The sequence below is a fragment of the Excalfactoria chinensis genome, chromosome 5, assembly GCF_039878825.1.
Source record: "Excalfactoria chinensis isolate bCotChi1 chromosome 5, bCotChi1.hap2, whole genome shotgun sequence".
Classification (NCBI taxonomy): domain Eukaryota; kingdom Metazoa; phylum Chordata; class Aves; order Galliformes; family Phasianidae; genus Excalfactoria; species Excalfactoria chinensis.
The window spans coordinates 57,037,710-57,052,853 of record NC_092829.1 but is presented as its reverse complement, the minus strand read 5'-3'; the positions used below and the strand labels follow the sequence as shown (position 1 = coordinate 57,052,853).

The 15,144-nt window shown below is 48.4% G+C and overlaps 1 protein-coding gene across 1 annotated transcript in view; it reads left to right on the top strand.

The window, feature by feature from the left end:
* Window positions 1–14,942, top strand: part of IGHMBP2 (immunoglobulin mu DNA binding protein 2) — a 30,759-nt gene extending 15,817 nt beyond the window's left edge. Inside the window, exons 9-15 of the mRNA XM_072336926.1 lie at window positions 6,273–6,455; window positions 9,272–9,390; window positions 10,659–10,753; window positions 11,016–11,139; window positions 12,602–13,429; window positions 13,768–13,952; window positions 14,738–14,942. Of these exons, the coding sequence (XP_072193027.1) occupies window positions 6,273–6,455; window positions 9,272–9,390; window positions 10,659–10,753; window positions 11,016–11,139; window positions 12,602–13,429; window positions 13,768–13,952; window positions 14,738–14,935 (1,732 nt within the window). The 3' untranslated portion in view covers window positions 14,936–14,942. The remainder of the gene's footprint in view (window positions 1–6,272; window positions 6,456–9,271; window positions 9,391–10,658; window positions 10,754–11,015; window positions 11,140–12,601; window positions 13,430–13,767; window positions 13,953–14,737) is intronic.
* Window positions 14,943–15,144: the final 202 nt, after the last annotated feature.

Below are 15,144 nucleotides of genomic sequence, written 5' to 3'. Positions count from 1 at the left end.
AGCATGGCTGTCTACCTCTTGTGCTGATGACTGCCTGCTGAGCAACTGCTGAAGGACTTGCAAGGGTTTTCAGTTTGCAGACAGAAGAGCAATCTGACAGCCTTCAGCCCTGCTCAGGGGCTGCTGTGAGCTCCTTGCCCAGGAGGCTCTCATCCATTTAGGAGCAGACGTGGCCTGCCAAAGTCTGCACATCAGTTCCAATTTCATAGGAATTAGCTTAGATGGGTTGCCTCAGTAGAGGTGCTGAAGCAAGCCCCAGAAACCAAAGGCAGCTTTGTACCAGTTCCAGGTGTTTGTAGTGGGAATACTAGCTCACACAGTGACAGGGAGATGTCAGCCCTTGAAACTTACCCATACCCATTTTGGATAGGTACTCTAAGCTGAACTGAGGGCATGATCCAGCAGTTAGATTCCCTGCCTTCTCTGAGATTGCAGTTCACCCACATTCCACATGTAATTAGGGATTGTGTGTCCACAGCGGAGAGGATTCTCTGCACAAAAAATGGGGCAGACAGAGAGGATGAGTGCAGTAAGTGCACCAAGGCAGAAAGCTCAGGTAGAATGATAGAATGGCTTGGGCTGGAAGGGACCACAAGGATCATCAGCTTCCAACCCCCTTGCCACAGGCAAGGCTGCCAATCACTGGATCAAGTACTAGATCAGATTGCTCTGGGCCCCATCCATCCTGGTCTTAAATACATCCAGGGATGGGGCATCCACAACCTCTCTGGACTGTCTGTTCCAGCACCCCACCACTCCCTCAGTAAAAAACATCCCCCTGACATCTAATCTAAATCTCCCCTCCTTTAGTTTAAAACAGTTCCCCCTTGTCCTGTCATGCCATACCATGTCTTAGGAAGATCTGTCACACTGGGAACATCCAGAGCATCGCAGGCAAGTCCTCAAAAGCATTGGGATGATGTGGAGACCTTCCCACTGTGGGCTTTATGCAGGGTACAGGTGAGCTGAACAGTGTGAGATGAGGGCATGCTGTCCTGGCAGGTAGCTGGGGGTTCAGTGGTTGCTTTCAACATGCTTGGCTGCATCCATCCTTCAGTCATCTGAAATGTCCTCAGCTCCAAAGAATTAAATGTGTTGAGCTTGAGTTGCTCCTTTTTTTTCCCTTTAGTGAGAAAGTGCGCTTGTGTTATGCTCTAATACTGAATTACTCAAAAATTGGGTGTATCTTATCAGATGTTATTCCTGAGATACATGTCATCAGCACAGTCGTTTAATTCTGTTCAATTTCGTTTATTAAATTCTGCCTCTGTGGTTCTGCATTTGTTCATTGAACACATTCATGTGGCCCACTGAGATGCTGCGCCACATTATCACATCCACAGCTGTAATTAGAAAACTTTGTAATATGTAGTATAACATTAAGAACAATTAGTCTGTAGAGGAGAGCTGTGACTAGCGTAAATTTCCTGTGCTTTGAAGGGATGCTCCATATAGTGTTTGGGAGCTTTCCAGTAGTTGAAAATATCAGTATGCACATGTTTATCTAGCTCTTGGTCTGGAATGACTGAACTGGCATTGTGCACAAGCAGAGAAATAGGGCTGACTTGATAAACTTTCTCCTGCTTCCAGAAAATAATTAGCCAGATACATATCTATAACTTCCCTTGAATTTTGAGCCAAGGAAATGAAACATGCGAGGGAGGCAGCAGCTCCCAGCAGGTACCTGAGAGATGCTGCAAATAATCTCAAGGCACTGCATCATTGTGGAGACAAGTTCTGATTCTTGCTATTGTCTGATGCATGAAGGATTTTATTTTGCAGATGTTGGCAAGTGATAAGCACGCTCCTTTGCTGTCTAGGCTGATGAACTACACAAAAATGACTGTCTGGAACCCCTGCCCTTCTTGTATTGCTGTGAGTCTGTAGGCCATGTCTCTGTGCCTAGGTTTCCATCAGACCAGGGCTGGGGAGCTGGGTGGACTGAGGTGTTACTGACCTTGGGCTGAAAATAGGCAATCAGAGGCTAGGTGGAGACTAGAGCAAGTTTAGCTCCTGTAGAACCAGACTTACCTACTTGAGGTTGGAGTCTGATTTAATTTGGAGTCAGATGCTCAGTCGACAAGAGCTCCATAAATAACACGACAGGTACTTTTTGGAGTAAGTATCGACATAAATGTGCCTTCTAGTCCTTGGAATTTGAGGACTTTGTTTCACTTTGTTTTTTTAAGTGATGCATTCACTTGTTAATATTTTGGGCCCAGAGCTCTTGCCAATGCCAAGCTTTATTTGCAGGGTCAGAAGCTTGTAGTGGATGAAAGCACCAAACACTCACGGTGGTCCCAAAGCAGGGACTTGCTGTCCCAAGGCTGTCAGAGTCAGGGCAAAATGCTGTAGAAACACCAATCCTGTTACTGTCAGTGAGTGGCTCCAACACTGAAAGCCCCCAATGGATTTGTGACGGGGAAGACGTACGGTGAGGTCCAGCTGGATCAACTGACACAATCTGCCACAATAGCCTTCCTAATGAAATGCACAAGCTAACAGATCTTGATTAATTAGAACAATTTATTTCGAGAAGCCCGATGACTTTTCAGATAAATGCCTTTAGAAATGATTAGCTCTTTCCTTTGTACATCTGAACTCTGGCCTTGTGCTTAATTGCTGCCGGAGTAAAAGCATTTGCTTTATCAATCAAGGTGCGTGCCACAGCCTTCCTCTTTCCAGCACAGTCCCCTCCACAACACAAATAAAGCAGACATGGAAGAGCATCACTCTGTGCTTTTTCCAGCTGTGTTCCCTGCAGGCTGTGAGATGTAGTGCAAAGGCAGCTCCGTTCTACCTTCATGTGTGGTACTGCCAGAGATTAATTAAGGAACGCAGTCACCTGCCAGCTCCCTCTTTGGTTAATGGAACAAGATAAGCTATTTCCAGGGATGATTCATCCCGAGGACTGAAATCCTGCCGCCTACCTTCCTCTTCTCCTCCATTGATGGCAGCAGATCTGAAGTGGGTGGGCTCCTATTTTCAGGGCCTCGATAAAAGGTCTAAAGTTAGCTGAGATGAATATGGGCTGACAGCAGGGATTGTCTGGTACTACAGCATGCAAAGTCAGTCCTGTGCAAATGGGAAGCCTCTGTTAAACAGAGATGCTTTGGTGCTTTACCAGTGCCATACTGTAAGCACAAGCAGACAAAGAGGCTGCCACACAGCTCTGGGAGTTGGGCCCTGTTTAGAGGAGCTACATTTTTGTTCTCTGCATTTCTCTGTGTTGAGGCTTTGACTTCTTTGTTCAGATATTTATCAGATCTGTTGCTCTCTGCTGGTTTCTTAGATAAGCACAGGAGCCTTTTGCTGTCTCACTTGCAGACAGTTAGCCTGTTTCCACCATCCCAAATCCACATGCTGCTCCTCCAAGAGCAAATGTCATTAAAGAGCAAATGTCAGACCCTGCTTTTGCCCTCCTCAGCCTGAAACAAGAAGCTACCCTCCTCCCTCATATTTGCAAGGATTAAAGAATATCCATAAAGGGGGGAGGTCTGCACAGCCTTACTTTACCTACTGCTTTACCTCTGTTTGTGAAACCTCTTAAGTCTGTACCAGGATAGAAAAGCTCAAGGCACAAAGTAAGGAAGGCTTGAACTACATTGTTCCACTTGGCTACAGCTATCAGCATTAACATGTGGCAAGAGCTGGAGGAGGAAGCCTTACCTGTAAGGAGCAGTGGGCAGCAGAAGGGCCTCATCCTCCTTCATTGGGATCTGCTATCCACAGGAAGGTACATTCAAGCAAAGTGCAGCCTTTTCCTGCATTAAGGCAAGGCAAAACCAGGTTAACAGCAAATACTGGACTTGTTGGGGTCATCTTAGCATTCACAGCTTTACTTTAAGGATATATAGAGTAAATACGTCCTGAGCATCAGGAGTGTGGCTCTGTCTGTCCAATCTCTCCAACCCACTGTGGTATCTCAGAAACAACTGGCACTCAAAACCTCTGTCCTGTATGTTGTTGTTGGCACGGGGATCAATCACTGTAGCAATTAATTGAGCTGTGAATAATAGGAAACATTTTAACAGGTGAAACATTCGAGAGCAGTTAATATCCTCGTTGTTAATTCAACGTATAACCTCACGTAGATCCCTGTGGTGGAAACAGCTCTGTTAGTGGATAGAAGAGTACTATTTCCAAGGCTTGCAGGGAGACTTAATGCCTCCCCTGTGCTTTATTGTCTGCCTCTAGCAGAAACACTTTAGAATATTTATTGTTAAAAAACACCAGGTATTTCCTGAAGTTCTACTGAAAAGTCAGCTGTAGGCTTGCAAGTGAGCAAAGGAGTAAAGGCCAAAAGCAAAGGGAAGTTAACTTTGCTTGGGAAGGCTGCATCCCTCTGAGCCTTTGCCAGCAGCTTATTTTGCTGTCCTTTGTGTCTTGCTTCAGTTGCCTGATGTGACTTACACAGCTGGGGTCTGGCAGCAGTATTATCCACAGCCTGAGCACAGCAGGCAGAGCAGGAGCTGGGAATGGGGCTCATAGACAGCCCCAGTAAGGGATGAACCAGGTCCAGACTTCATCAGGCCATAAACTAGAGACCAGACTAGAGACTCTTGTGGCAAACAGCACCTAAGAGGGGCTTTGCCTCACCTAATCCCCTTTCCCTCCTGAAAACCCAGCGTTCCTCTGTCAGGTGCTGGTGTCACCAGCATTGTCAGTGTTGGTTTTCTCCTGTGCCCTTAAGCTGGGAGCAACAAGGACCTCTGTAAGTACAACCCAGGAGCACCACAGCTGTAAAGGCTTTGTGAATGAGCTCAGCAGGGGGTCATGGTCAGCAGCAGAACACACAGCACAGCTGGATGCCTGTCCTATAACAGAGTCCCATCCTGTAACAGCCTTACTGCACCCTGCCAGCCCTTCTCCTCACTTCCGTGGCTCTGTTTGTTGTTCAGTGCTCATTACATTCAAGCAGCCTTTGGAAAACAGCACTGTCTCCAGAGTCCTGCAGCTGCAGGATCACAGCTTCCAATCTGTTTTTTTTTCTTTGCTGCAGTTTAGCAAGGAGGAGAGCTAATGAGACTTGACTTTGTGGAAAGATCTCCCCTCAGTTTTTCCTTTTGCAGCTTTAATGAATTTGCAGTCCCTTGTTCTGTTTACCAAGTGACCTGCTGTTAAGAGGACAGGGCTGGGCAGTCCAGCACACCTTGGTGCCATGTATTAATGTTGTGCTTCCATACAGCAGTAATTGATGCATGCTGTGTCCCTTAGCCTCAATACAAGCACTTACTTCTCCCAAGCTGTTCTCTACCATCGCTTTGTCACCATGTCATGTCACTCTTCACTGTAGCAAGCAGAGCCCCTCGCAATCAACCACAAGTTCTCTGTGCACACAACATGAGGAAACTCTCTGCTCAGAAATGCTCAAAATGCAACAATTCTTGTCCTCCTTATGTTGTGATGCTTCCAGCAAACCCTTCCTGTATGTCAAACAGAAAGCAATTAGACTCCCGAAAGGCTTATTTCATTAGGAGCGTTATTAATTTGTGTCACAGATAGAAGCACAGGACCTCTGCCGTAGGTGACAGGCTTGGTTTTCTTAATGGGCAATAAAGCAATAAGCTCTGAAGTGCATTAGTCTGGGTTGAGTAGCCAAGGATTAATGAGAACACTTGCACGTCAAGTGTCTTGATAAAACACCCTCAAGATCTGACTGTGTTGACACCAAGTGTTTTAAGATGCTGCATTATGTGATTCTGATGCCATTCCCTGAGCAGCACGAGTACAGCGTTACACTGATGCAGTACCTAGAGCCGGTATGAGAAGTGTGACTGAGGATGCTGGCAAGCTCTACTTACAGGTTAAGAGTATCTCATTCTGGAGCTTTTCCCCCAAGTTGAGAACTTGGGCATCCTCACTCCTTATTTGAAGCACATAGAGCAGCATGGGAGAGGCAACCACTCCAGGTAGGGTTGGCTGCTGCTGCCTATTGCTGATCTATTGCTGAGCATGTTCACCCTGCTGTGACTCCACACTGCAGATGCTGCAGCCTTCTTCTGCTGCCTCTCCACAACTCCCTGGTAACCCAGTGAAACAGAATGGGAAGGCTATGGAGGTAGTGCTGCCATGCTCAGGAAGCTCTGGGACATATATCCAAGGTGCTCTGACTGCACTAACACCATCAGCATTGATTAGCACAGCATTCAGTTCCGGCTACAGCACTGTCATGGCTGTAGCAAGAAGATACATATTGATTCTATAGCCCAAAGAGGGTTAAATTCATGCAGACATCTAGGCTCCACTTCCAGCTTGTTTTTTCCACGCAGGGCTGCTACCAAGGGCCTTTCGCTCAGCTTGATGGAGCGTGTCATCAAGAGGTACGGGGAGAAGGTTGTGAAGATGCTGACAGTGCAGTACCGCATGCATGAAGCCATCATGCAGTGGGCTTCCTCAGAGATGTACGACGGCCGGCTCACCGCTCACCCATCGGTAGCCCAGCATCTGCTCAAGTAAGTGCCTTGCTCCTTGGTGATACATCTGAGCAGAGGTGTCTTCTTTAGCCCAGTGCATGTCAGGCTTGTCCCCGTGATGGAGTTTTCCATTCCTTCCTGCCATAGCATTTCTGTTTGTCCTTTGTTTCATTGAGAGTAGGGCCGGACACCAGGTTTAGTGTTTCCACACATCCTAATGATTATATGGACCACCATATCCCCCATCTTTGATGCCAAAGGTGGCAACGGAGGAGACTGGAAAGCAAAATTACAATTCTGGCTTGGATGGTTTTATTGCCAAGCCAGCACCTGCAGCAAGTCTGACAGCATCAGATCCATTCTGTCTGCAGCAGTTTCCCCATCCTTTGGTAATTTAGAGGAAATGACTCATGTTTCTTTTCGCTTGCATCCTGGGACAGGCAATTGTTTGCTAACACAAGCAGTGACTGTCAATAATTGGTGCTGTTTAGTATTGTAGACGGCGGAGTTCTGGGAGGTGGATGGGAAAACATTCATTTTCTCTGCGGGCCTCAGAGAAGCACAAAATACCACAGTGGTGCTTCTGTATTTTTAGCAGTGCTTTTTTTAATGCAAATATGTAGGAGGTGGAAGAGTTGAAATTCCCCTCGAATCTCTCCATTTCACCGGGAAAGCGGATAGAGAGAGCTGGAGAGACCATCTCACACTCATTTCTTGATAATCTCACTTGTGAACAGCACAAACAACACGATGAGATAGGAACTCTGGCCAGATAAAAGGAAAAGAAAACAAAAACATTACCAAAGTTTATGTTTGAGATCACCCCAACAGCTTCGTCTTCATAGTCCACAGCCAGCATGGGGATTTCTGCTTGTGTCAGCACGCTCTGTTCAGGGCTTCAGCTTAGCTTACATCAGTGGAGCTGATGAATCAGTGAGTGCTGACTCCAGTCTTGGTTTACGTATCTTTGTGTGTAAGTATAATTTTAGGGGTGCATGCAGTGGGTTCTCAAAGAAAGGCATCATTCAGCTTGTTCATCTATGCCAGGAGGAGCTCATGTGAGATGGACGGGACTCATTCAGCAGGGCTTTTAGCTATATAGATCTAATTCCAGCTTAAAAAACGCTCTTCTCAGTTGTTCTTGTTCCTTGCCGTGCTTATTTTCCCATTTAACTCCACAAGAATCGTAGATACAGTGAAACCCCGGTCAAAAAGGTTTGAAACTGTCAAATTAGGAGTTAGTTGAAAAGTCGAAGTTCATTGGTTGTTATTCTGGTGGATGTTGGATGTTATTCTGCTTTGCTTTTACGATGGATGAAGGAGTGAATGTCTTACTTTCCACTCCATAGTGCAGCTTCGTCCCCCCACTCCACGTCTTTTCCTGCAGACACTGATGTCTAAAACTGTAATGAAGTCTGCCAGCCCATAGTCCTGCTGGCACATTGCATGAATACAGCAATCCTCACTTCAGGCACTAAACCACATTTCTGGGCCTCTGTAGTATAGCAGATAACGCAGTATCTTGATGTTGAACCACAAGCTTATCTTTAGGTTGCTAGTATAAATCCCTCCATGGTATTTGCAACCAACTCTTTTTTTTCTGGCTTAGACCAAATGATTTGCTTAATTCTGTACCTGAGCAAGAAATAAGTCAGTTTTTCAACTCCAATAGTACTTTTCCTACCTGCTTTGTCAGCAAGGGTCAGGAATCTCTCCAGGAATAAAAATCCATCCCTGCTTCTTAGGCTGGTTTGTAGCAGATGAGATACACATCTTTTCCCAAAAGGTCATCAAGGCTCCAGAGAACTTCATAGGAATCAAGGCCAGTCAGTGACATAGGAATGCAGAACAACGTGCAGTACTAGGGCTGCAGGTGGGGGCTTGACTGGAACTGGAACCTTTGCTCTCAACTCTCCTGCCTGTTATCTGGAAGCAGTCCTCCTTTGTGATGGCTTCCTTGGTTCGTTGCAGACCCCCTGGAGCCCCAGCTCTCCTTGATCAGCATGTGATGTACAGCGATGCATTGTTGTTGGGGTTCTCTTGTCTTTATCTTGCTGGCCTCCATCACCCCTGCTCTTCCCAGGCTGTGAATTCAGCAAGCAGCTTCCATGGGTATTTAAAAAAAAAAAGAGGCTAATTAGTTTGGGTTTATTGGAATACTGAAGCTTTAGATGTAGAAGGGATACGAAAACTCAATTCCTCTGTGGTTCCTTGTGCCGCACCTTCTTCTCCTGCCCTACAGCACTGCTGTCAAATCTCTGCTAATACTCTTTTTCCCTCACTCTCAGCAGTGTAAAAATAGATATCAGCTGCCACAGCTTCCTAGGTCTGCATATTTTTCCTCTTTGAGATCACTTAAGCAAATCACTGACACCCCCGTGCTGTCCCCCTGCCTACAACACGACTGGGCTGTGCAGCAGAGCTGACAAGAAAGCTCACAGTGCTTCTGACTGACCCACCTCACAGCTCTTTGTGTTTCTGGAGTAATCTAAAGAGCAGTTCCATAGTGCAAAGCAATAATGTCTTTTCAACTGTGGCTTTCTCATATTGCCAGACTTCTTCAGGCCTTTTGGGACTTCTGCTTATGGCTGTGTCTGCAGTCCTGGGGAGCCTGGTGATAAAAGCCTAAGACCCCATTAGGCTTCTTGGTAGCATCACTGCCACTGCCAAGAGAACCAAAGCCTGGAGGGGTGGAAAGGTGGGGAATCAGAATCACCTCTGTTGGTCCGTACTTTGCCCTTGGCAAGCAATATCCAGCTGTGTATTGCTGGAAGGAGTGAGCAACAAGACATCCAATCACCTTTTGGCATAACTTCAGTGCTGATAACACGGCCCTTTACCAACATCTTTTACAGGGACCTGCCAGGCATCACCTGCACAGAAGAGACCACGCTTCCCTTACTGCTCATAGACACTGCTGGCTGTGGCCTGTTCGAGCTGGAAGTGGAAGATGAACAGTCTAAGGGGAATCCAGGTACTAGCATTGGGAATGTTTCATTGGCAGGAACTGACTGAAGTCCTCAGCCTCCTGAGGGCTTGGCCACTGCGCTGCTGAGTCACTGTCCTGAGATGTTCCACCCAGGCTGTAGATGTGGCTCAGAACTGTCTCCCATTCATTTCCCGCTTTCGTAAAGTCCCACGTGGCTTTTCTCAATGAATCTTCTCGAGGCAACAAGCTCTGTGCTGTTTTTCTGGCTTTAAAGAATAGGTTTTATTAGGGAGATTTAGTGCAGAGTCATGCACCGTAGCCATTCCAGTAAAGCAAAAGAACTTAACAGGAACACGAAGACACTGCCTCCTTTGTGTCCTTGCTTTTGCAGCAGAGTGAATGGATGTGATCTGCTCTTTGGGAATGCTGCTCACACTCCTTTTAGTCTGGCTAGGTAGGCTTACAGAGGGCCTTTGCCAGGCTGTGTTGCACACGGGCTGTCCAAAATCTGTTGCTTCACTTGACAATCCATGTCACCCAACACTGTTATGGCTATGTCAGCAGAAAGGGTCTCGTTTTTCCACGCCCTTCTGAGGCAGAGAAAGGCTCTCGTCTCCAAACAGAAGTCTGAGAGAAGTCAGGGATCCTGAGCAGGAGATAAATGCTAGTCTTCCAAAATGTGGGAGTTAGCCTTCTGGAGCAGCAGACTGCAGATTCTGGAATGTGTTTTGCTGCAAAATAGATGGTAGAGTCAGTCCTGCAGATAAACACGTGGAATAGTTTGCATTCCTCTTTAGATTGGCTTTGTTCGATCTCCCTGAAACAACCACCATCCTGAGCAGACAGCTCTGGAAGGAGCGTGAAGGTTTTTATATGGCCAACAGGGGTGTTGGAAATGCAGGGATTTAAAAGCTGGAGGCTTTTTCACTCACAGCATAGAGAGAGAAATGAGATTTGCAGTGAGATCTAAAGTCTCACTTCAAAGGGAAAATAACCAATTCCCTGAGTTAGTGTTGATCTCTTGGATCATGGCAGGAGAAAGCCAAGGGTTGATCAGTGAGCTCTTAGGAAGCTAAGCTTAGATACAGGGAGCTGGTGACTTGGAAGAATCAAGGAGCAGGAATGCATAGCACATCACCATCTATCCAAGCTGGGAATTGTTGCTCCTTGTAATGCTGGACCACAGGCAGGACTTAGCTGAGCCTTTCAGGGGGAAGCAGGCAGGCTTCTCCAGTCTATGGCACATCCAAGGTGCTGTTGTCATCAGCTTGGACGTGCTTCTGCCTCACTGCCCCTTCTGCTTTGTGCCCTAGGAGAAGTGCAGCTGGCTGGTTTGCACATCCAGGCTTTGGTAGATGCTGGTGTGAAAGCGCAAGACATCGCTGTCATCGCCCCCTACAACCTCCAGGTGAGATGGCATTCTCCTGGCACCTTCTCTCTTTATGCACACAGGGGTGGATTCAAACTTATTTTGCTTCCAGGAGCAATACCGAAGTACTCTTCAGAGAGAGGAATGCAGAAGGCAGCAGAGACAAATTATATGATCAGTCATGATGGCCATCTCATCCTTTGGCCTTTGAGAGGATTGGGGCTGTTCCAGCACAATGCCGTTTTAATGCTTCTCCCCTTTGCACTTCTCTCTCCAAGTGATCTCTCTCATGTTTTTTCAGGTGGACATGTTGAGGGAGCATCTTTGCCACAAGTACCCTGAGCTAGAGATTAAATCAGTTGATGGTTTCCAAGGCAGAGAGAAAGAAGCAGTGATCCTGTCATTTGTGAGATCCAACAGGAAAGGTGAGAACTTGCTGCCGGAGAAGGGGAAGAATGGGAATGATAGAAGGACTGGGTCACTCAATACATTGCCAAGTAGAATTCTGACTGTCTAGTGCTTTGCTCTGAATGAGTTTAGTGGCAAGATCCTTCCTTTTCAGCTTTATTTCTCCTCATGATTTTTAAATGAACATGTGATGATTGCAGAGGAAGGTTCCCATGTTAGGTACGCTCCTGAAACCTCAACAATTACTGAACTGGAATCCTGTGTACAGCACGTATCAGGTTGGCACTATGGTTAATGGAGTGCTGAGAAAAAGGCAGAAATTGGATGAGGTTTGCAGGCTGAAGAAATTAGGAGCTGACGTTACAAGCTGTGCACCGAAAGTGCTCCTTTTGGAGGCAAAATCTAGAGCAGAAAATTGAGTTCTTTGCTATCAGTGGCTGCAGTGAGAGTTAATAGGTGGAAAAAAGCTGCTGAAGGGTTTTTAGGCAGCAGCTCGTGCAGAGGGCACGTGTGGGATTGTGCTGAGAAGCACCTCTGCTCCCTTTTCAGATGCTCAACAAGACGTCCCTTCCTGCACTGATGCTGTGGAGGATGAGACCACTGTGTATGTGCTGGGAGTGCTGATGTCTGGAAGGAAAAATGGGGAAAGGATGCACGGAAGGGGGAGGTGTTCTCTGCCTTGTTTAAAGAAAGCCTGGAGCAGGAAAAGAAGCACTGGGGGAAGGATGGAGGTGGGGTGCAGGGCTAAGAATAGTCCTGATGCACAGTGACTCACCTCGCCTCGCTGGTGGCTCAGTGGGAGCCCATGTCCTCAGCAATGACTCTGGTCCTCTTCCCGTGCACAAGCAGGCAGAGCTCACTACCAGCAGCTCCATGTGCTGTCCAGGCAGGGCTCTGTTCTCCGTGCGGTATGAGAGGATGCTGGTAGCAGCCTGACACCCAGGAGAGTTTGTTGTGCCCACTGCAGCCATTCCAGACCCAGCAGGAAATCCGTTTGCTGCATCAAAGGCTGGGCACAAACAGAGCCAGACTGGTCACTGCAGCAGTGGAGATCGCAATTCCCACTGGCCTTCCATTTTATCCTCAGGGGCTGGAAACTCAAAAGCCACCCCTACTACCCTTCTCGATAGCTGAGTCTCACTGAGTCTTCTTGGTATTCACTAGCTCTTACTGCTTCTCTTTGAGAAAATAGCCCAAGAGCAGCAGCACACCTTGCAGGGCTGCTGTTACTATCAGCCCTGTGTGCATGGCTTGGGGGCAGGCAGGGGCATTGCATAGAGTGCCTCCTGCACTTGACCTGCAGTTCTGCCTCCAGGTGAACATTTCTCCTCCCCGCATGCCTTGACCCTGGGATGAATGAGAACCCCCATTGTGGCTCCCAGCTGCTCGTAGTGAGAGCAGGAGCCAGCCCTGCACCACACCAGCCTCAAGACGACTCTCTAACCTCTTTTTGCTCACTCCCTGTTGGTTTTCCTGCAGGTGAGGTGGGTTTTCTCGCCGAGGACCGTCGGATCAACGTTGCTGTGACACGTGCCCGGCGCCACGTGGCCATCATCTGTGACAGCCGCACGGTGGGCAGCCAGGCCTTCCTCGGGAGGCTGCTGGAGCACTTCAGGCAGCACGGCCAAGTGCGCACAGCCTTTGAGTACCTCGATGACCTCGTGCCTGAAAACTACTCCCACGGAGGGGAGCAGCAGCAAAGCACCAAGGCTCCTACAGTAGCCAGCACCAAACAGCAGCCAGCTCCAAGGAGGAAACCCAAAGCAGCAGCAGCTAAAGCAGCTCCTCAAAAGCAAGAGGCACGTTGCTCCCCTAGCACAAGTAGACCTGGTGGAGAGAGCCCAGGGACAAAAGGTGACACAAACAAGTTTAAAGCTGTACTGGAAGCCTTCCTGCAGAGTGACGAGCCACAGCTGGATTTCCCCTCATCTCTCAGTCCACACGACCGGATGCTGATTCACCTTCTGGCCGAGGAGCACGGGCTGCAGCACATCAGCACCGGGGAGGGCAGAGACCGCTACATCAGCATTCGCAAGGAGCTTGGTCAGGCCGCGGTAGCCCCAGCTGCAACCCCCAGTGAGCAGCAGCCTGCTCCTCAGCCACAGGACTCCAGTGGGGAAGTTCTGGCCCCTACTGAACTGGAAGAAAGAAGTGAGGGCTCAGGGAAAGTGGACCTGAAAAGGCTGCACCTGGAGAGAGTTCAGAGGGAGAAGGCCAGGCGGGAGGAGATGGCAAGAAAAGCTCAGGAGTCCAGCATTAGCACTCGGGGCGGCAGCAGCAGGAAGAAAGACAAAAGTGAATGCAAAGGTAGGTCCCTCGCTTCATAGGAGCAGGAGATTGACTGGAGGCTCTCATATGTGGAGAGAGAACTAAAAAGGTACCCTTCCCCTCCTAAAGATGGAGGTGGGGGTGAATCAGAGCTGAGAGTTACCTTGTCCAAGTCAGACGTGGTCCCTTCCTCTCCCACAGCCACCTTCTAACAGAGGGAGACCCTCAGTCTTTGAGCATGAGCTGGAGTTCAGTGTTGCAATGAGTGCCGTGCAGTCCCTGTCACTGCACACGCTAGCTCCAGGACTTGGCACTGCCTGGGCCTCAGGGTTATTTGGGTTTGTTAAACCTCTGCTTCTCTTCTGCTCTCAACCTAGGAAAAGCAGCAGCTAAAACCACAGCAGACAGTGCTTTGGAGGAAGATATAGACGCTCTGATTTCTGCTGCCATTAAAGCTGACAACACCTGCAGCTTCCCCCACTGCAAAGCCAGCGTCACAACCCTGGGCCAGATCTGCCCATACTGCAACAGGCGGTACTGCTTCAGCCATCACATCCCAGAGGTATGCACAGGGCCAGAAAGCTTCCCAGGGGCTGGTGAGGAACAGGATATGCCCAGGTCCAAAGCGAAAGCTCCACGGGCAAGGTTTCCTTGCAGGGAGCTTAAAGCCAAACCATCATTGGCAGATGTTTTTGTAAAGGTAGAAGGGGCTGGCAAATGGAGGCTCTGCACACCTCCTCCTGAGAGCTTTCTCTCTCCTCCTCTGACCTTTGCTTTTTGCCCACCATTCCCATTGTCTGGCATTTCCATTCTGGTGCTGAAACAGACAAATGGGTTCAATCTGCAGGTTGTGGTGAGCCAGCCTTGGGCCTGAGCTCTGCAGTCAGAGAGGATGTGGCTGAGAGGCGATGAGCTTCCATTCAGCCATGGTCTCTTGCTGCCACCATCCCTCATCCTGAGTCGCCCAAGCATAGCTCTTTGCCTCCCGGGGCTTAGCAACATTTAGCGAGCTGACCTATAAATCCTCAGCATAGATTTTTCCCTTGTCAAGTAATATCTGTTTTCATGGCAAAGAATAGTTGTATTTATGGTCATTCACAAGCTGGTTGGGATATAGATTTATTTCCTGCAAAATCACCTCTCCCTGCTGAATTGTAATGAGGAATAATTGGAGGGACGCAATCCACGTCAATGAGGTTTTGTTACTTTTCAAACCTCAGCCCTTTTCCTGCGTGGTTCATAGAATCATTAAGGTCGGAGAAGACCTCTAAGTCCCACGCTCACCAACCCTTGTCCCTCTGTGCCACACTCAGTTCCCTGCCACCTCTGTCCCCTCTCTCTCCCTAGGTTCACAGCTGCGGGGACAAGGCCAAGGCACATGCTCGGCAGTGGATCAGCAGGGAGGGGGTTCTGTACCCTGGGAGCGGCCCTAAGGATAAATCCCTGGACCCCACCAAGAGAGCCCATCTCCAGCGCCGCCTGGACAAGAAGCTCGGCGATCTGACCAACCAGCGCAAGAGCAAGAAGAAAGGCAAGGAGAAGTGAAGGAGCTGATTTATTTCCTTCTGGGTACTTGGAAGTCAATGTAGGTCGGACTGCATAAAGCAATGATGCTGCTAAAGGTATGGGGAGGTAGAAAATGGGAGCTCTTGTTTTGGGTGATAGACAACGTGGAGTCAGTGCCGTGGCTGCTGAACAAACAGGCACTGGGGCCTCGCTAAACTTCAGATGGAGGAGAGCACTTTCATTTGTCC